General features: G+C 36.2%; 1 protein-coding gene across 1 annotated transcript in view; it reads left to right on the top strand.

Annotated features, from left to right (window-relative positions):
- LOC135080047 (sodium channel protein 60E-like) overlaps window positions 1-22849 on the top strand; it is a 174028-nt gene that overhangs the window by 76042 nt on the left and 75137 nt on the right. Inside the window, exon 2 of the mRNA XM_063974717.1 lies at window positions 11609-11817. Coding sequence (XP_063830787.1) covers window positions 11609-11817 — 209 coding nt within the window. The remainder of the gene's footprint in view (window positions 1-11608; window positions 11818-22849) is intronic.

The following is a 22849-nucleotide window of genomic DNA, read 5'->3' on the forward strand; positions in this document are numbered from 1 at the left end:
TATAAACATGATAGACATATTTAAGTGATACGCAGGGACTTCATATTTGGGCACTTTCAGAACATGATAGACTATTAATTTCTATATTTAGAAACTTGGGCCTGAAAAGCCTTCACCTTTTACTAAACTTACCTAACTAATAGTAGGTACGGGTACGAGTACCTTCGTAGAGCACAGCTGGCAAAAGAATAGGCTATACTATACATGTAAATGATGAAATGGGCCGCTCGTAGTACCCAAAAGGTTCACATTTCAATTTGCCTTAGTACTCATGCAAGGTACTGCAGGAAGCGACTTGTATGACTGTTCTGTTGGTAGTACATATTAATTTATTTGGAGTGGTGGATTTCTTTTTAACTCTGACACTCAAAAAATTCCTAAATGTTGCTTCAGTTTATTGAATTAACATCATTCAGTAACTTCGTCGCAGTAGACTTCGATAAAAAGTAACCTAATGTATAAATCAACTATGTTCAAGTAACTAAACATTATGAAGAGATTTCCTAGCGACAAGACTGCCTAAATTGTACCGTATCGATTTTGTAAGTATGTATTTTTTTTTATTGGTATTTTTGTGTGATGATGTGATGCATTATAAAGAGAACCTATCTATCTATGTTTCAAGGTATCTAATACAAATAGAGTTTTTTTACTTCAATATCTTAATACTTATGTCAAACGCTGCTCACCACACTGTGCCTGTGGCACCGAATTATTTTTCGCTGTACTATTTCTTTTATTATAAGCGTAGTGAGTCCCAGCGAAGAATATTTTATTCGCTTTCGCTCGAGGAAACTGAACTATTAGATTATTTGTGCGATACGTTTTCTTTATAGAAGCAATGCCATTTCAGAAATAATGTTTTGTATTTTGAGGAAAGAAAAACGTTTCATTCAAAATAAAATTGATTCACAGAGAGAACTATAAATTTTTTGACAATAATAGTGCTAACTAAGCAAAGCTATAAGTAGGTACATACCGCACGTGCGCACACCTAGATGAATACTAGTACAACTCAAAAAATCCAAAATCGAGTTATTGCGACTTCAAAATCTACGACAAAAACTAAGAGAACTTCTGGTTGTTTCTATAAAGAGAAGTTTTTGGTTTTACTATTGTTTATCTAGGGGTGCAATACAGCTGCAATACCCACACACACCCATTTGACCACTCGCTTTTTAGATTTTTCAACAAACAGTTTCATTAAAACAACGTTTATTAATATGCGAAGAAACTAGCAAGCTTCTTACTAAGTTGCAAGTAAAGTAAACCTTCTTCAACACCTCCATTAGCGTTACTAAATAAATATTGTAACAAAGTTGAAAGGCAAACGGCGCCGCGCAAACAAACTTAAACCGTATCATGTGAGTGGTGCGGGTGTAATTATAACCGTCTCTGATCGCTCGCGCTCTACATGACGTAGCACAAAAAGAAAAGCCACCTCAAACAAAGTATAATTAATTATAAATTAATTTAAGATGCAAGCTCAATGTCCCTGGCCAGTCCTTTTAAAGAGTAGGTACAAAAGTTTTGTCCTAGATAATATTCATTCATTCATTCTTAAAATGAAAAATCGCGGGAGATGCCTGGATGCGAGCGGCGCAGGATCGGTCTTCGTGGAAATCCTTGGGGGAGGCCTCCAGCAGTGGACGTCTTTCGGCTGAAACGACGAATAAAAGTATAACTCTCGATGTTCTGTCTCTTCTATTTCGTACATGACTCTTCATTGAACAAGCGCACCAATAGCATTACTGTGAAAGCTATTGGTAATTTCAAACGGGCACTTTGTTGCGGCGGCGCAAACGTAATTAAATTGTTGTTAGCAACTTATCTGCAGCACTGAGCGTTTGAAGCGGGTCAATAATCGAGCCAACATTGTACAGTCAACGTCAACAGTTCGTGACACCCAAAGTAGCCAAAAAACTCGCAACACAATACGTACAAAACGTTACAATTGGCAAGGTTATGTTTATCAACTTTTTGGCCACTTAGGTCACCAACTATTTAAAGCTGACTGTATTTCTATACAATTACTTAAAGGCTAAAGTCGTAGTCCTGGTGATTCGGATTAGGTTGAAATGCCAACTGCACAAATCTAAAACGTCTAAGACGACTTGGACCTAGATGTTCTGTCTGTTCTATTCCGTACATGGCTCATGATTGAACAAGCGCACCAGTAGCAATACAAATTCAAATTCAAATTCATTTATTTGCACAGGAACATGGTACAATACAGATGTCAGATAAAAACAATCAGGTTCAACATGTTTCGTCTACAAGACATGCAAAAATTTCATAGTCAATTACTTAATAGTTTTATCAAATCATGCATTTTACATAATATTATAAATAATCCGTTTTTATTAGGTCATTTCATAATTCATAGTCAATAATAATAATAAATTTATAATTACGGCATGCGAAATCCATGTACGAGTAGGTATGTATCAACAGCGCTTTTGAAATTAACAATAGTCCATAATTAATTGTCAATATTATTTTATATAATGTCAAATGCTCCAAATAAATTCAATACATGTCATTTTTTAAGTTTACAATTCATTTATAATTTAAAAATTCCGTAACAGAATAAAAGCATTTCTCTGCTAGCCAATTTTTCAATCTGTTTTTAAATAGATTTATAGGTAAGTCAGAAATGTTAACAGGTATCTTATTGTATATTTTGATTGCCATTATGAAATAATTTTTTCTGTACAATTCAGTCCTAATGGCTGGCTGGATATTTAGTCTATTAGGGTGCCTGCGGCTGTATAATTTGCTATCATTATATTTTGTAAAGAAATATGGGTATTTTTTTACAAATAATCCCGTTTCAAATATGTACAAGCATGGCAAAGTAAGAAGATTTAATTTGATGAACCATGGCTTACAGTTGTCCAGTGGCTCTAAGTTGCACATTGCACGGATACATTTTTTCTGTATTTTAAATAATGTTTCAATCTCACATAGTCCAGTCAATAAAGCATTATAGATGGAAAACTGTAGAACACAATTTCTGACTTCAGGACTTTATTTAGACTAGTTAGGAGGTGAACATAGCAAAAGTCCCCGCCCTTAGCCCTTGAGCCGGCGGGGAGAGGGGGGTTTAAAGGTGCCACTTTTCGGTTTTTCGCTTAATCCTCGGAAACTATGCGTCCTAGTGACATGACTACTTTGAACCAAAAAAGCATATTAAATTTGCTACAGATGAGATAGACAAGTTTTTCTATAAATTGTATAGTTTTCGCGGCATCTGCTCTAGAAGGTCTGTAATATTGGAAATTTTATTTTTGTCTTACATGTTCCCATCAGGAGAAAATCGACTAAATCAACATTGAGCAATCATTCTAGACATGCGGGAGCATGTTAAGCCTAGTTCCAGCGAGGGGACTACACCGTGCGTATATTTAGACGAATCACTTTGAGCCACTTTTGAATCCTCATCACTCAAAAACTACTGTGCATTAACACTTCAAATTTGGCTCATGTGTTGAGACTTACAAGATATACATCAGTTTCAAATTTCATAAATATGCCTCAAACGGTTCTTTAGATATTGACGTCCAAAAATCTACATGTCTGACCTATAGACCAAATTCTAACCTTTTCCAGATGACCTCGAAGGTTCAAATTTGGCATCCAGAAAGGTAATTATGTAAATACAAAGGAACAAATAAAAAACCAGTAAATTTTAACATTTCACATGTGATAGATAGATAGTAGTGCTCTGAATATCGATTTTTGAACGTCAATACCTAAATAACCGTTTGAGGTATATTTATGAAATTTGAAGCTGATGTACATCTTGCAAGTCTCAATACATGAGCCAAATTTGAAGTGTTAATGCACAGTAGTTTTTGAATGATGAGGAGTCAAAAGTGGCTCTAATTGGTTCGTCTAAATATACGCACGGTGCAGTCCCCTCCATGGAACTAGGCTTAACATGCTCCCGCATGTCTATAGTGTTTGCTCAATGTTGATTTAGTTGATTTTCTCCTGAAAGGAACATGTAAGACGACAATAAAATTTCCAATTTTACAGACCTTCTAGAGCAGAAACCGCAAAAACTATACAAGATATAGAAAAACTTGACGGTCTCACCTGTAGCAAATTGAATAAGCTTTTTATGGTTCATAGTAGTCATGTCACTAGGACGCATAGTTTCCGAGGATTAAGCGAAAAACCGAAAAGTGGTACCTTTAAACCCCCCTCTCCCCGCCGGCTCAAGGGCTAAGGGCGGGGACTTTTGCTATGTTCACCACCTAACTAGGCTGAATAAAGTCCCGAGGTCAGAAATTGTGTTCCACGGATTTCTCTCTACACCGTCGTTAAGGCATTCATTGACTGGACTAACAACAGTTTCCCCATATTACAAGTCCATAGCGTATATACAACATAACCATGATATGCAAGAAGTGCTAGTTTTAAATCATTTGTTTTTCGCATTTTATAAAGAACATACACAAATCGATTAATCTTATTACAAAGCTGTTCAACATGTAATTTCCATGAACAATTGGGATCCTGCGTTAAGCCTAAAAATACAGCACTATCAGATTTACAAATTTTTTCATTATTACAATAAATATTTAATTTTGGAGTCGTCATTTTTACATTGTGAAATTGAATAAGTTTGGTCTTGGATACATTAATATACAATTTATGGTTAATTTATGGTTACATTAATGGTTACAGAATTTGTTTGAGTCTAATAATGATTTGGTACATGTATCTATAAAAGCTTCATTAAACAAGTTTGCTATATCTTTAGGGTCGTTTATAATTTTATCCATGTGTCTTATTTCGTCAATGTTGTTATTTGAGGAAATCATTTCATCTTTCATCTTAATGATATTCCACGCAGCCTTGCATTTATTTTTTGAATTATCAAGAATTTTTTTATTGTGTGTTTGTTGCGACTTATTAATGCACTTTTTCAATACTTTATTATATTTAAGGAAAGCTTCTTTATATGTTTTATGTGTTAATGCACAGTAGTTTTTGAATGATGAGGAGTCAAAAGTGGCTCTAATTGGTTCGTCTAAATATACGCACGGTACTGTGAAAGCTATTGGTAATTTCAAACGGGCACTTTGTTGCGGCGGCGCAAACGTAATTAAATTGTTGTTAGCAACTTATCTGTAGCACTGAGCGTTTGAAGCGGGTCAATAATCGACCCAACATCATACTAAGGGTGGGTTGCACCATCTTAGTTTACCTTTGACAAACGTCTAAAATCTGTCAAACTCCATACAACAAACACCGGTTATCGTCATAGTTACGGTCAAAGTTAGGTCGTGCAACTCACCCTAAATATCTACTCGTCTATTATACTATTAAATTATCACTAGTGGTTCGTGGATTAAGATGCCAGCTGTTGCAATTTTAAATCCTGCGAAATTACCATATTTCTACCTGTACGCTTATCCTACTTCCTACTATAAATGCTAAAGTTTGGATGTCTGGATGTTTGTTACTCTTTCACGCAAAAACTACTGAACGGATTTTGATGAAACTTTACGGTATTATTGTTTATAACCCAGAATATCATATAGGCTATAATTTATGACGATCTGTGACAAACGAAATTTCACGCGGGTGAAGCCGCGGGAAAAAGCTACTTCTACATAAATCCATCCTGAAAAACCAAAATGTGTATATAAATAGGAGCTTGATGTTATATTTTCTTTTACATAGCGACTATTTTTATGTAAAGTAGAGAATTATTTTTTCCCAAAGATATTATTTTTTTATTCAACGGGAGCTTAATCTAATACAGAACTTCTTGTTGTCTTTTTTTGCCTATGTAGTAAATAAGTAGGTGATATTTTTAACCGATTTCAAAAAAGGAGGAGGTCATCAAATAAGTCTGAAAACGTGCTGTCAACGCACAAGCCAATATTTTTCCAGCTACCCTCAGCACATAAATAAATAACTTTGAGTCTGCAACAATATCAGCAAGTTGAGCACGATTTAATATTCCATAACGTTCGGAACACTAAACTGTCGTAAACTACTGCGAATATATTAAACGGGCCGGGTTAATATTGAGCCAAGTTGCGGCTCAGACGGTACGAGGAAAAATGCTTCGAGTTTTAGTACGCAATATTGTTTCACGGTGGATTAAGTATTTTGAAGTCTGTATTTTGTCTATGACTATGGATGATTTATTCTATAGGCTTGTAGTCATAGAATAATCTTAAAAATTAGTGATTGCATTTTCTAGTAATCTAGTCCATCATCAATTAACGTTACTAGCGTTTGGAGATCCGCAGGAGAACCAAAGTGACTGTCATAGCCCGCAGAGTCACTAAAATCAAGTGGCAGTGGGCGGGCACATAGCTCGTAGCCGCTGGGGCAGAAAAGTTCTCGAGTGGCGACCACTAGACGGAAGAAGTAGTGTGGGCAGTACTCCCACTAGGTGGACCGACGATCTGGTGAAGGTCACGGGAGGTGCTTGGATGCGGGCGGCGCAGGACCGATCTTTGAGGGAATCCTTAGGGGAGGCTTTTGTTCAGCAGTGGACATCATTCGGCTGAAACGAACTAGCGATTGACAAGAACGTAACTTTTATTACAGTTCTTCCTGGCGAACATTTCAATTTCTACAGTTCAGTTCAGTTGATTGTATTTAATGATGTCGTAGTTACTTTACGTATACTTTCTATTTAGGCACATTTAACAAGTAGCCTGCAGGTAAACTTTAGCGGGGCCTACAAACCGTACTTAAAGTAACTGCCAAGTATTCCGTGCCGTAATAGTGTAAATTGTTTTCATTTCCACCCCAAAGTTGAACAAAGTAAATACTACGATCCTTTAGCGTTTGTTGGACTGTTTGTTTCTAATCTCCAACTTCATAGTTTATCGCCCCCGAGAGTAGTGCGGCGGAAGTAGTTAACTTAAATTGCCCGCGCGCAGTTCCCTTTGTCAGCAATTAGACTTAGACTTGGTGTTTACGAAGCAAATGACCGGCTTCAACTTTTATGAATGAGCTAGAAAGTTATTAGTGTAAGTAAGTATCAGTTTTTGAGGATTTCTAATGAGATCAAGTCGATGTCAATGCCTTCGTAGCCTATTAGAATTGGGCTTTTCAATCTCGAGTCCGTGGATTTAATTCCAAGTTGGGACACAAATATTTAAGTTTGAACAGCATTTTAATAAACTTAATTTGACAAGTTACCACAAAAAAATATTTGCTAAAGTTGCGCTGCGCTGTGGTCAAGCTGTAGATCCTGGCTACACAGGAGTTGCAGCGGTGGTAACGAGAGGTGGGAATAGTCCCGTATCAACTGCTAAAAGGTACTTTGTTGTTGTTAGCATTGTTCTCTCTCTTTTTCTTATTTTGTGTGGTGTGTGACAAAAAAACAACTACGTACGAGTATAACGTAAGGGGATATCAAATACTTATTATGTCAACTCAAGCTTTGACAAGGATATAGCTACTTTCTTTCATATAGAAAACCAATTTTACGGCACAGGATCATAAAATACTTCCTGCTCTCGCCATTGATTACAATTTTGGATTCACGTCAATTTTAGAAAATCAATTAAAGTAAAAGGAAACTGGTGCTTGAGTTGTTATTCGTAAAAAGTTTGATTAGAATCCGATTTTCCACTACCTGGTAATTTTAAAGGTATAAAAATATTTATGTTCACGTAATTCTTAAAAACATAATCGATATTTTTAACGAAAAAATAAGCAGCTTGCTGCGTTGTCACCTATTTATTATCTGCAAGAAGTTTGAATCTACTGAACCATCCTGAAAATATTCTCACCCAATAAAACTATTAAGTAAGTAAAGGTCTTATATTACTTATACCTATCTAATAGTTAATACTCGTAGTATAAGGCTGTATATTTACATTTTAAACTTAGTTTTACGAGATAACATTCGGAGGTAACTTATGTCTTAACTAAAGCCATTTCAATTAATTCGGCAGACATGGTAAACACAGGCACCTTATTTATTTGTAAATAGGTTTGATTTTCCAACAGCAAGTAGCCTGACGTGCTTTCGACGTACTTGAAGTGTGAGTATTTGAATAATGACCATGCCCGTCTCAGCCCGTCCCGTCCCGTCCCCCGTCGGGCCGGCTACCTGCCCGGGGACATAATTTCTCACTTGTCAAAAACATAGTTTTTCATCCGAACTAAGGAAGATCCTTTGGCAAATGACCTGGAGAAAAGGTGCGTGTAGTCCGGAAAAATTAGGTTCTATTTTTATTGAATAGAGGGCACCTTTTTCAGGAAGTCTCTTTTGATAATGTGTTAAAAATATTATTCTTTACACAACAACACTTCATACAGTGAATTCACTTTTAACCTAAGGCCGTGTGTTGTGTTAATATTGACTATAAATAAATGGTAGTAATAATCAACCTAGGTAGTAATAATCATCCTTGAGCAATTGAGCATTATATCCATCCACCCATCAGCTATCTGGTACCAAGTACTAACCAAAGCATCGTATTAGAAAGAATTAGGTAACTACCAAAAAATTCTCAACTACTTGTTATGCAAAATTGATTAGAATTAAAATACCATATAACAATCGCTGCACAGAGTATGAAGGCCATAAAAAAGGAGAAGATTCTCCGTGTTCGTTCGTTTCAGCCATATGACGTCCACTGCTGGACAAAAGCCCCACAAGGATTTCCATAACGACCGGTCTTGCGCTGCCCGCATCCAAGTTCTTCTCGCGACCTTCATCAGAACGTCGGTCCACCTAGTGGGGGGCCTGCCCACGCTACGTCTTTCGGCCCGTGGTAGCCACTCGAGAACTTTTCTGCCCCAACGGCCATCATCTCTACGAGCTATGTGCCCCGCCCACTCTTTTCATTGTTTGTGTATTTTGTGCTATTATACCCACTTATAGCATCGACCTTACATAGTTTTTCGCACATCCACGACGATTTACTTGTCATAAACATTCATTCGGCCCACCTATTTCGGCAGCTGCAAGCATGATAAATGGGACTATAAATTCGTAGGTCACAACGAGATTTTCTTGGACGACTCTCTTTTCCACTTTTTGGGAAACTTTATTGCGATAATGTGTTCACGGTTTTAGATCTTATATTTATCGTATAGTGAGTATGAGTAGGATCTAAAAGTGCCATACATTTTGAAACACAACCTAATTTTATTTATTTTCAATTTGTAATGCTACTTAGTAGGTAGTGAATTTCAAGTTATCGTATCAATGTTTCCTTCTATTGACTCTACAGCTGAGGTTACTATTCGGTACTTATCAAACATATTTTATTTTTATTTTAGGAAACAAATGTGTTACAGAAATTAACTTCCTGTCACGTAATATTTCATATATTCTGTTAATTACATAACTTACTCCGAGTTATTTATCTACCTCTAAGTACTTACTTAACAAACATGTCGAAACAAACAGCACCTATCAATTAACATACAACTCAAGTACATTATCAATAATGTTCCCCGACATCCTAGCATTAACCCCTTGTGTGCACACTTGAACGATATCTGTCATAGTCATTATGCTAGCAAATACACTCAGCGTCAAATAAATCGCACCTCCCGCGACAATAAAGATTTTCTTCTGACACAATTATGTTGCCCCACCACTATTGGTGTTATTTGAAAGCCCAATAAATAAACTTATAGAAAAACATATTACATTTTTTTGTGACTTGAAAAACGCCTCACTTGGGGCTCACCTCTGGGACCAATTAGACCAACATCCTCTTTAACAGATGCATAGCGATTAATCCCAATTTGACAGTTTTATAACCATAAAAGTTGGCTCAAGCGTAACTACCTAGTTGTCGCTTAAGGAAGAGACTGGCTGGATCCTTCTAAAGACACATTTTTGGGTTAAAAACCTTTCCTTTAATGAAATGAAGCTTAGAACTAGGCTTTCAAATGGTGCCAATATTGGTGTGAAGTGGGCATGCAAACGTTTGAAAGTGCTTGTCGCGGGAGGTGCGATTTATTTGACGCCGAGTGTATATTACTGCCGTATCAACCACTATTGTTTGGTGATTGATATTGCAATAAGCGACTAAGCCGGGTATTAGACCATGACCGTATCATGTTGCGCTTGGTCAGGTTCAGCCATTAATTGTGGGAAAGCTCATGTTAACCCATTCAATGACATGGGGGATTTTGCCACTTTATGCTTGTTTTGTCAAAGAATCTACTTTTTTTCTCTCTCTCTCTCTCTCTCTTTCTTGTTTCTTTGATTTTTATGAGTGGTTATAAATAAATAAAAAAAATAAACATTTATTACCTTAGATGCGATTTGACATCCTTAACAAAACAATTATACTTACATGAAATTGACGCTGTTCCAAAATTCAATATAAAAAAATTCATCACTTAAATGAGAACACAGATTGACCTTACCGTTAGAGCACTCATTAATTCATTATTTTGGTGCAAAAAACAGAATACTTCAAAATCCACTGGACGAAAATTCGTAATGCAGAGTAATATCACCGTCAAAGACAATTTTCGGTATCGATAGGCAATGAATGGGTTAACAAATATCAACTCAAAGTGGCAGGACAATGCCTACCTCGGTGCTTGAGCGTTTGAGCTCGTGTCTAATCGTTCTGAGAATAGCTCGTCTTTAACAAGATTTCGACGGATCAAACGGTGCCAGGACAATATGTAGTAGCACCGAGATGAGGGGAATTAGTCTTTGTCATGGTTTTTATCACCTATCAAAGTTTGTTTGTTAGTGGAAAAGGCGAAAGATTGTTGCGTTTGAAGGGAAACCATAGTTTTTGTTTGTTAGAAAGATGGCTTTATTGGGCGGCCACGATTTATACCTAATTCGTCTAAAATCGATAAAATAATAAAGGGCAGTGGGCGGGGCACATAGCTCGAAGAGCTGATGGCCGCTGGGGCAGGAAAGTTCTTGAGTGGCGACCACGAGCCGGAAGACGTAGTGTGGGCAGGCCTCCCACTAGGTTGTCCGACGATCTGGTGAAAGTTGCGGGAGGTGCCTGGATGCGAGCGGCGCAGGACCGGTCTTTGTGGAAATCCTTGGGGGAGGCCTTTGTCCAGCAGTAGATGTCTTTCGTTCAGGGAATTACTCAATTAGCTTGCCAATATAAAAGTAACTTTTTATTATTTGCTTTACTATTTTATTTATAAGAAAATTCCTTTAACCAAAATTGTGGCCATTTTTCAGTGTATGTTCTCTGTTTCAATGTTTTAAAACAGAACAAGCGCACTAGTAAAACAAACCATGCAACGACTGTACGAAAACTCCGCATCTCAAACTTTGCAATTTTGCATATTTCACTGCAATTACGAGTATTATACAATCGCAATACAGACAAATAATTAGCGTGAAATGTTCGCAGATATAGTAACACAGTGGCAGGTAATTTTGGACTATGGTGCTGACGTGAATGCTGTTCATTTATGTGCTGAATGGTATTAACTAGACCTTTGCTTCAAATATTCAAGCGCAAAAGTAGGGGATTCCCAAAAAGGGTGGCACATCTCTACAAATGGTATAGGCCTCACACTTAGTATGCAAAAACATAATGTGGGGCAAGGAGATAGATACCGTACCTCTCTTGTTCCTAACATATCTTTAGATACCTCTCTTTTGTTCCAGACATTCTGTGTGGTGTCAAAGCGGTTCCGCAAGAACTACATCCACCGGTTCACGGCCACCAGGTCGCTGTTCTGGTGGTCGCCGTGGTCGCCGGTGCGGCGCGCGTGCGTCTACCTGTCCACCAACCAGTACTTCGACTACTTCGTCATGGCAACCATTCTGCTCAACTGTGTCTTCCTCGCCATGTCGGAGACCATCGAAGAGGCTGAGTGAGTACATTTATTTATGTTCTAACATTAAAGAGAAGTTTGGACTGTACGAAGCAGCAGGCTAGGTGTTGATGAAAATACAGAAAAACTAGTAGTGTCGCGACTAAATGCTGTCTGGGTGGATTCGGCTACGAAATCATGACACGGACGTTGTCTGTGACTAGAAAAAACTTAGGTGCAGCACCTAAATGCTAGAGTTAGTTCATTAAAAAAAATGGATATCAAAAGCTTTTACGTAATTTAAAAAATATAATACCATTATCTAACTTATCTATCTAAGGCGAACTTAATGCCATTCTCTGTACATTATCGTCACATCGATCAGATTATCGAACTTTTCAGGAAAAAACAAAAACCTTCTTTGAATCTACGTGATGTAAAGCAAACTTCTGCTTCATAATCTCATTTTACCAAAAAAAAAAGTTACGGGGTGTCACATCGAGGGGGCTTTGTAAATACAGTAAAGGTGGTCAAACCAAAAAGAAGTTTGGGAAGCCCTGACCTAGAGTGCATTGTGGCGTGCTCCCAAAAGTAAATAATGCCTTCAAACGGTGCCGCTCTGTACCCAAACGGATCGTTCTGCACGTTGGCACGTTGTTTAAACATTTACGTGGTTACTGAATTTATCTGACAGCAGTCAGAATATTGAAAAAAAGCTTTAATGCGTCACCCTTTTTTATTAATCCCATTGGATTGTAGTCATTCAATACTCTTTGATAACGATATCGCGAAAATGGGATTTATCACTCAAAGTGAAGTGTATTCTATTGTTTTAGGACATTGGTTCACGTAATTGATAATCCCTACCAACATAGTCAATACTGATACTAATTGAAACGACCTAAAACCCCGCTATTTGATCCACGTCGAAGATGGTCAATGTAAGCAAGTATTGTATTGTATTGAAAAAGCAGCTTCAAATAATTCCAAATTAAATAAAACGTACTTTAACCGTTTCTATCCCGTAAAATAACACTTTCGAATCCCAGTGACACTTTATTACAAGCTGGAACTAGCAGGTCTTTATTCAAATAAGAGACATCCACTTTCAGCTCACGGAATCACTAAGAAAAACGACATTCGGAGCTGGAGCCGCGTGAAGTTTAAAGCGGAATAATCTGGTGTTCGCCGGTTAGGGATGGGCAGTGTCGAGTTTGACCGGTAGAACATTTTCCACAAAATTAACTAAAATACGAGTAAATTCTCTGTTACCAATTTTCTTTTAGAGTTTAATTTACTTTGTATTTGTACGTACTTCCTTAGAAAAGTGGAAATTCTTTCAGGACATAAATGATGAAAAGCTACTATGTGACGTTCTCTCGTTGCATCATTTTTAGGCGTTAAAAACAAAATTATTTCGACTAAAACACTGTTTTATTTTGTTTTCTAATATTCGATACAATGAATGATCAATTCATTAGCGACGAATTGAAAATTCCCGTTTTCTAATTTTTGAATTTCTTACATTACTCATCTATGAAGTAGGTTTGTTTTCCTTTCAGGCGGTATTCCAGATGCTATTCTTATGGATTCAAAACTGTTAAACTAAAAATGTGTTTTGAATCTATTAGCCACATCCCATTCCCTTGAGCCATCATCGCGTCTCTTCAGCTATCACATGATACCTCCATTAGTACCTCGCTCACGTACGTCCCATTCTCTCGCAACACTGCTGATTGGCCGTCCCGTTGGCACCGTTGCTCTGCGCTACATTCTACGATACTTTGGATGTAAAACGACTTGCTACAAGCGGGGAAACTCCGAAATGCAGTCGTGGAATGCGAAACAGTTTCTGCATTTTCTTTCTGGGGCGTCTGCTGTCTTGTTTTAATTTGTAGAAGTATCTGAATGAAGTTTCTTGAACAATGGGACGTATTCATTTGTGTACTGTCTTGAACAGTTTTTGTCTTCTCTGGGGTATGATTTTTTTGTTGATCTATTCAATCTAATAGAAATATCTAAATTCTAATTCGAATCTACAAATGATTCGTTTAGAGAACTTGAAATTGTAAATGTTTGAAGTGTGTAATGTTGAATGTTATAAAGTATAGTTAGGTATACAAAAGCCAAATCCTAATCATCCCATAGATAAGGTGTAAAAGGAGAATTCTTTAGTGAAACTTTCTATCCTGGCTAACAATGACTTGCAAAATCAGAAATATTACTCCACTAGTAATGTAAAGGGTACGCATTACCGAATCATAATAATACAGTACAGAGTACATCCATCCATCTCCTACTGAGTGACACGTCACAAATATGATAAATATCACGCGTGTGACATAATGTTCGAGCTGTTAGTGTAATCGATGAGTAAAAATAGTTTCGGCTGAGTAGTTTACTACGATGAAATGTTTTGAAGGCTTAATAGAAGATCGAAGGTCATATTATTACTCAACAGATAGTTATTACAATATTATTAAAATTTTGAACGCTGAGAACGCTTTAAAACCCAGCGGTCAACCAGCAAGGTCTTAAGATCAATTGCCACCTGAAGTAAATTTTATACTTTCAAGTAAAAAAATAAATTACAACTACTTAAAGATACGAATCTGAGGTGGAATTGTGTAAAGCAATCGTAATCATTTAAAAAAGTCATAAAACTCATTTATTTTTGCAAATAGGCTTTTAAAAAGCACTTTTACACTTCCCAATATTAACCCTACCACTGCTTCGGGACAATAAATGGGCCAGTGCTGAGAAGAAGCAGCGCAAGAAACTCAGTCACTATTGTCAGCCTCCTTTTCAAGGGTTTACAGTCTTTAAAATATACAAATTATAGTTTAAAATATACAATTAATTTGACAGTTCATAACGTACGATAAAGTCAGTTAAACAAAGCGTTTGACAGAATAATCGTACGTTATGAACTGTCTAACGATTGCTTTACACAATTCGACCTCTGATGTCCTGGACCAAAATTTTTCGTGACGACGTTATACGACAACTATCTGAAACTTTTTCAGGTACCTACTGCTGAAATTGGTTTTTAATTGAATTATCTCATAATTGTTTCCCATTTTCCACATTAACCACATATTAATGTATGTTTTTATAGCTGTCATAAGAGAAAGATCACATAAAAAATAAAAACCCATTTTATTGTTTAATACCGGGATTTATTTGAACACTGACCGGCCATTCCGCGAACCACGGATCGGCTCAACAAGTTATTGGGCTGAAAGCTTGCTAGGGCTGCCAAAACTTAGAACTTTATGGCTGAGTTGCACCATCTAACTTTGACGATAACCGTCGTTTTTTGTATGGAGTTTGACAGATTTTTGACGTTTGTCAAAGTTAAAGTAAGATGGTGCAACCAAGCGTATATCCTTTACACGGTCAAGTAGGTATTGTCACACTGGATGCGATCTTCTGTCAGGTGAAAATGAACGCACACGATTGGCTCACAGTGAAATACATGGTGAGTCACGTTAAAGTGTACATATGAAAATAAATGAAACTAGACCTATTTTTATCGACAAAAAAGAGGTCAAAAAATTTTTGAGATTTTTTTTTAATTTTTTATAGAATTTTTTTTCTTCCAATTACTTATTGTAAAGAAAACGTAATAACTTTTAAACTAAGCGGAATATCCTAATAAAATAAAAACAGTAATAATGCTAAATAATAGGCAATACTAAAAACATACATAAAATACACAAAAAAGGCCAACAAATAATAAAAAATGATACTTTTTGAAAAAAATCTGCTTTTTAATTCGTGTTTTTTTGGTTATTTGATAAATTTCTCCAAAAAATGCCCCTATAACCGGAAGTTTTTATTACTTTGTATTATTGTCTATCGTATTACCTTCGTAAAACCAAAAATCGCATGTCTCTATCCCTATCACAACGTTTGCAATGATCGTTTGAACTAAGCCTCTCCGGGCGCGCCATTCAACGCTTCGTTAACAACGAAACTGAAAATGGCTCTAGATTTGTAATTTTGATACAGACAAGTTAGATTTCAAATAAAAACAAAAGATTTCGAAGTAAAATAAGCATTTTAGTTAAAATTAAAATTGTCTCTAACTGTAGCGGAGAATAATGTTGTGGCAGGCCTTTGTTCAAACGATCATAGCAAATGTTGTGATAGGGTTAGAGACATGCCATTTTTGGTTTTACAAAGATAATACGATAGAGAATAATACAAAGTAATAAAAACCACCTGTTATACGGGCATTTTTTGGAGAAATTTATCAAATAACCAAAAAAATACGAATTTTAAAGCAGATTTTTTTTCAAAAATTATCATTTTTTATTATTTGTTGGCCTTTTTTGTGTATTTTATGTATTTTTTTAGTATTGCCTGTTATTTAGCATTATTACTGTTTTTATTTTATCAGGATATACCACTTAGTTTAAAAGTTATTACGTTTTCTTTACAATAAGTAATTGGAAGAAAAAAAATTCTATAAAAAATTAAAAAAAAATCTCAAAAATTTTTTGACCTCTTTTTTGTCGATAAAAATAGGTCTAGTTTCATCTATTTTCATATGTACACTTTAACGTGACTCACACTGTATAGGTACAATACCGATAATGTTGTTCATATTATACTCTTTGAGCTGACCGCAGCCAGTGTCAGCCTGAGAAATATTCTTAAAAGGAGTTACCACATAAAATAACAGAATACAAGAGGGGAACTTTGGCGTTCTCCGAGGAACTCGGGTTCGAATCCCGCCGCCGCTCGACTATTGTGGTGAGCCTACTCGTGGCACAAGCCATATGAGGGGCTAACAAATTACTAAATTCCTTTTTTTTTTTTTAAATAATAATATAACTTTATGGACCTATGGCATGCTTTGTAGACTAAGCTATAAATTATATGATACCTTTAAGTAGGTAACAAACGCTAGCGGAACGGATCGCAAGTTTTTTAATAATGGCAACCCTGCCCTGGAACATATAACGTTGAGCCGTAAAACTCATTCCAGGCTTTATCGCTCATGCTCCTGTTTGATGAGCGAAATAACACCACCTTGCGATGTGCAGTGGGAATTATAACGCTTTACACTGACGGGAAAGTAATCAGTGTGGGCATGTTTTTTTGCTCGGCAGTGTACGATGAAAAAACCGGCCGTGTGAGAGTCAGACTCGCGCACCGATATGGTTTCGTACATAAAAAGTTTGTTCGTGAAAGTAAGGTTTTAGAGAAAGTAACGGCAAAAAAATAATGTTTTTTTTTTTTGGAGTACCACTTAAACATTTATTTTATTCTGTTTTTAGTAAATTTTTGTTATAGCGGTATCAAAAATACATCATTTGGAAAAAATTCAACTGTCAAGCTATATCACGTTCATGAGATATCAAAATCAAAATCAAAAATATTTATTCAGTTTAGACCACAAGTGGCACTTATGAACGTCAAATATAGAAAAAAAGAAAAGGTAGCCCTTATGGGGCACTTTACATGTCTCCTTATCTTTTGGGCCCTACCAGCCCTTCGAGATAAACATATGGCAAGTGCTGAGAAGAAACGCCGGAACAAACTCAGTCACCACTAATTGCCAGGAATTATCTAACGGTAAGAATAACCAAATTCAAGTACATCAAATATGTGCAGATATAGCGTGGAGACAGACAGTAGAGTCTTCTGAACTGTCATGGGTCGCGCGACCTGTCATTGTCCTATGATCGCGTCGTGATCGCGCCGGCGATGGCGATCTGCACGCGTTGATGTATTTTAAGCTTTAGTAATAGAGTCCCGTTTTTACCCTTTGGGTAAAGAACCCTAAAAATCAGCGGCTAGTAAAACTTTTACTGGAATTTTTGGCTTTCACCGATGACTTTTCAGAGCCGTTCATGAATTTTCAGCTGTGAATTTGACGGACGAGAATGAAATCATGAAGAGCAATCGTTATTCGGGGTGCGTTCGTCCGTTATGTCACGGTAATACTATCTATACAGTATTCCAACTCGGCCATATTTTTGAAATAAATGTCAACAGCCGCGCGGTACGTCACCATATGACAACATGCGATAGGGCTGCCCACCTGCAAACCCTATTTTCATTACATCTGCCTACTTAGAATTTTTATCTAGTTTTGTGAATGTATTTTGTGATTGTAATTTTTTATTTTATTTTGACAAACAAAATAACTTACTGAATGAAATAGGATAAAATGCATGTTGTTTTGTGATTAGTAGATTTAATTAAAAATTATATTTGTGTTAAGATTTAGAAATAAATCTATAAATTTGCGACTGTAAAATGTATGCGCCTCGACTGAGGCGTACAAAATTCTTGATTATTATATGTATAGGGTGTTAGGTAAATGGGTTTATAAGCCGACACTAGCCCATGTTAACATGTGCATATAAATGGTATACTTAGTGAAGTCAGAAAATTGAATTTTAATTTGCATACAAATCTGATTTTATAAATTTTATTTTGTATGAATATTAAACAAATTAAAATGATATCACTGACTTCACCATACCATTTATATGCATAATATGTTAACATGGGCTAGTGTTAGCTTATAAACCTATTTACCTAACACCCTGTATAAATAGGTAGTTGTAATTATTTTTATAAAAAAAGAGCGCTTACTGTTTCAAAGACAACACATCATCCGTTTATTACCGTGGCACATTCGCGACACCCCCGACTTTTGCATGTCGAGCGCATACCGAAGATGAATTTCGAAGGAAAGTTCGCGTTTCGTCCGTTTATATGAAGTTACAATACTGTATGATAGTATTACCGTGGTTATGTTTTAGGGGTGATTTAAAAGCCATAAATATTTTTTAAATATAAAATTATTTGTACTGCAATATATCAAGTACCGGAGTTTATGTAGACGTCTATAAATTTTACTTTACTGCTATGAAGGAATAAACAGGTTACCTCCTTTAGAATTTAATCATTTACTTGTAGGTCCTTTTGTTCCCATATTACATTTCTTAACATATTAGCGATATTAGTGCGATAACAAAATCAAATTACATTTTCATTAAAATTAAGAAAGTTTTCGTAGTATTAAAATGGATAAATAATTTTGCTCGGCGCTACATTGGTAGATGGTTTTCATGGTCGACACTGTACGAAGATTAAAATACGCGCTCGTAGGATTAAAGAGTACATTCCGGTTCATAAATATTTATGCACTTTATGAATTAATTATTAAACTAGAAAATGATTTTACATGCAAAAAGTTAGCTAGATGGAAATGCGTTTGGATGGAATCAAAAACAGTGCGTGCATTCAGTCCGAAAACTAGATAATAAAATCGTTGTTGTATCATATTACTTGCAAATTCAAAACATGGTTTTTAATAAAATAGGTATATAATATTCACATATCCTAGCAACTTTACGAAAAAAGAACCACATTAGTTATTCCTTTACCGTGTTTTCTTCAATTTAAAAAACAAGTATCCATATGGAACACATTTGCCGTCCAAATGAAGAATGCAGTAAGGGTAAATTTTTCACTGCATTCATATTCACGACTGTACTTTTCACAAAGTAAAGCGGAATGTTATCGATTCGAGTTTTTACCTATCTGATGGGCGGGTAAATATATCCCACATTACCCGGGGCGGGCGGTAATTTCCCAGTTACATTTTATATTGCGAAAGCATCAGTGTTTCACCGTATTTTACCGGCGGACCACTTTTTATGGGTGTTCATTTCACACTTTGTTTATTAAAGTGGTTTTTAATTGTAATGAATAATTAAATGATGGGGCACATTTTCATGGTTATTTAAGGTTTGTCGTAAAATAATTAAGTGCCGCATAAAATTAAGCTTTTGGATCCATAAAAGTGCATTTTATATTCAATCCAAAAACGAATTCGACGCGAAATGGATCTATTTTGTGCAGTATTCGACGCAATTAGCTGACATTTTAGATCGAACTTCAGGAAGTGGGTCAATCAACGAGTGGGGTTTCATTAGCTAAATACATGTCAAATAGAATATTTATGCATTGTTTGGCTCATTCAAACATAAACCTTTTGTCTTCTAAATAGCTCACTTATTCCAGAACTACAAACTGTTGGGTAACACAGTTGTTGAACCCAAAACTAAAGTTTTGTTTTCTCCTAAACCAACATAGCAATTAAACTATTTTAGCGTTGTACTGAAGTTGCTCTCTGATGAATGGCACTTATATGAGAGTATACCCAACAATAGAGTTTTGTATATATGGAAAACTAGCTTTTGCCCACGGCTTCGCCCGCGTGAAATTTTGACTGTCACAGAAAAACTTAATCACGCGTTTCCCTGTTTCAAAAATTGGGATTAAAACTTTAGCGGCCGAGTGTACCGCTATTTTATTTGTATAGAAGGAGTGCGAGGAAGAAATAATAACGCAAAGTTACGAGTGGTAGTCGCGTCAGCCGGTAGATATAGTGAGCGAGCGAGCGGCGTGCGCTCCGCGTCGTGCATAGATTCGGACTAGTTTGAGGTGCGGCGGCGCACGCTCGGCCACGATCGCCGAACGCTCGGCTCGAACAATAGGCGGGCGCGGTGACGTAGTGAGCGGCACTCGCAGGCGGCGAGTACACTGTGCCGCGCCGCGATAGCTACTTCGCGCGATAGATGCGCGAAGCTATATTTCGACTTGTTGGCTACTACGCGTGTGTAAATATTTGTAGGATATGAAATGTTATTTATGTATGTATATTTAAATGTAAATAATAAATGTAAATGTGTTAATGTGTAAATAAGTGTACATATGTTTTGTATGTAAATATTAATTATTTATATTTAATTTTACTATTTAAGGTTTTAGTTTAAGTTAATTATTTACTGTTAATTATTTTATTTATTATTGTTGACATTTAGATAAATAAATGAGTAGCCTACAAAACTATTCTATATCCTTTCCCGGGATTCAAACTCTGTGCCAACATTTCATCAAAATCGGTTCAGTGGTTTAGACGTGAAAGCGCATTCATAATATTAGTAGGAAAGTAGGGATTAATGTTTTATTTTTATAGAACTTTTTTCCTCAACGGAGATGAGTTTGGCCTGCACCTCTCTTGAATCAGAACTTAGGTGGAAGTGAGCTTCTCCCGGGTTCCTCAACCATAGAACTACCACCGTATGACATACCATCACTAACATAAGGTATTGATGCCATCGTATGATACAAATGAGGCAAATCAAGGCAAACACTGATCACCCACGTGGTTGTAATAATTTTCTAAAGAAATGTATTTTTAATTCCTTTGAAACAGTAAAATACTCATTTAAGTCATAAATAGTCATTTTATTGTATTCGTACCCAAAACCGACATCGCCACCCCTTTTTAAACGGCCAATCAATTATTCATCCAAGGGCTATTCATATTATACAGTGTGTGTATGTATACCTTTACAGCGTTTTATGTGTGTAGGTGTATATCGTAGACATCGTTAACATTACGAAGCCGCAAACGCAATGCATATAGGTGTTGAGTAGGTTTGATTTGCGTGTAGACTTCATACCTACGAGAACTAACGAATTAGTGCGCTGTTGTATCAGTAAAAATATTAGTGTAAAAAAGAAATGTGAATTCCTGAAGCTACCAAGTACATACAACGCGATCTTCGTATGTAATTAACGCTCTCAATACTGAGCTTCAACCGCTACATATACAGGGTGTTAGGTAAATGGGTATATGAGCCGACACTAGCCCATGTTAATTTGGTCATATAAATGGTATGGTGAAGTCAGAAAATTGATATCTTCTTTTTAATTATTTTAATTTTCATACAAATCGGATCTTATAAAATTTATTTTGTATGAAAATTAAAAAAAATAAAATGATGTAATCAAATTTCTGACTTCACCATACCATTTATATGACCATGTTAACATGGGCTAGTGTCGGCTCATATACCCATTTACCTAACACCCTGTATATTCTTAATATTGTGCTAAACTGATTGGTAAGCTACATTAAAGTATTTTTGACGTCAGTGCAAAGCAAAATAATTTTAATATTATTTATGGTCAACAATAAACTGAATACAATTATCTTATTTTTTTTACAGTGATTGATGAATCTACTGTATCCATTTTTGCACTGTGTAGTGACGGAATGGTGACGTCACGTCCCTCGCGTGAAGCCATTTAGATCTGTGGCACTCGTCGGATTTTCCTCAGCTTTGATTTCCTCTTGTTTTCCTCAAATAAGTGTTCCCTATGCCTAATATGTTTAACTAGCGGCCGCCCGCGACTTCGTACGCGTGGATCCCGTTTTTCCCCTTCATCTATCTTACGCGGTTTAGATTTTTCAAACAAATATTTTTCCCCGCTAACTCCCGTTCCCGTGGGAATTTTGCAATATCCTGTTGTAACTAAGCTTTAAGTTTACTAAGGTACCTGCATGCCAAATTTAAAGCGTCTATCTTACGTGGTTTAGATTTTTTCATACATATGTTTTTCCCGCTCACTCCCGTTCCCGTGGGAATTTTGCAATATCCTGTTGTAACTAAGCTTTAAGTTTACCAAGGTACCTGCATGCCAAATTTCAAGCGTCTTACTTAAGCGGTTTAGATTTTTCATACAAAAGGATTTTCCCGCTAATTCCCGTTCCCGTGAGAGTTTCGGGAATTCCTTTCGCACCTCTACGATACCTAAGCTACGTCCTTTCCAAATTTCAAGTGCTGCCTACGTTTAGCCGTTTAGGCTGTGCGTTGATTTGTCACTAAGTCAGTCAGTTTCTCCTTTTATTTATTTAGAAGATGTTTGTGTAAATATTGTAGGTAAGTAGGTAATTTGGAATACTTATTTTATTTACATTAGTTGCACGAGTCCCAAGTGTAGCACATGCAGATTATTCATTTAAAAAGTTATTTACTACATAAAACTGCCTTCAATGAATGTGCTAAGTTCATTCAAATAAATTATAGGTAGGTACTGCAATGTCTTTGTTTACAAAATAGTTATTTCTATTACAATTTTAGAAGGAACCTTTGCGCAAAGTTCCCTCATTATTTTTCGACAGGCTGAGTTCTAGCTATGCAATTTGCAAGTTGACATTCGCAATCTAGAAAATTTTCTAGAAAATGCTTTATACTACACGCCACTGGCA

The sequence above is a fragment of the Ostrinia nubilalis genome, chromosome 17 (genome assembly GCF_963855985.1).
Source record: "Ostrinia nubilalis chromosome 17, ilOstNubi1.1, whole genome shotgun sequence".
Taxonomy (NCBI): domain Eukaryota; kingdom Metazoa; phylum Arthropoda; class Insecta; order Lepidoptera; family Crambidae; genus Ostrinia; species Ostrinia nubilalis.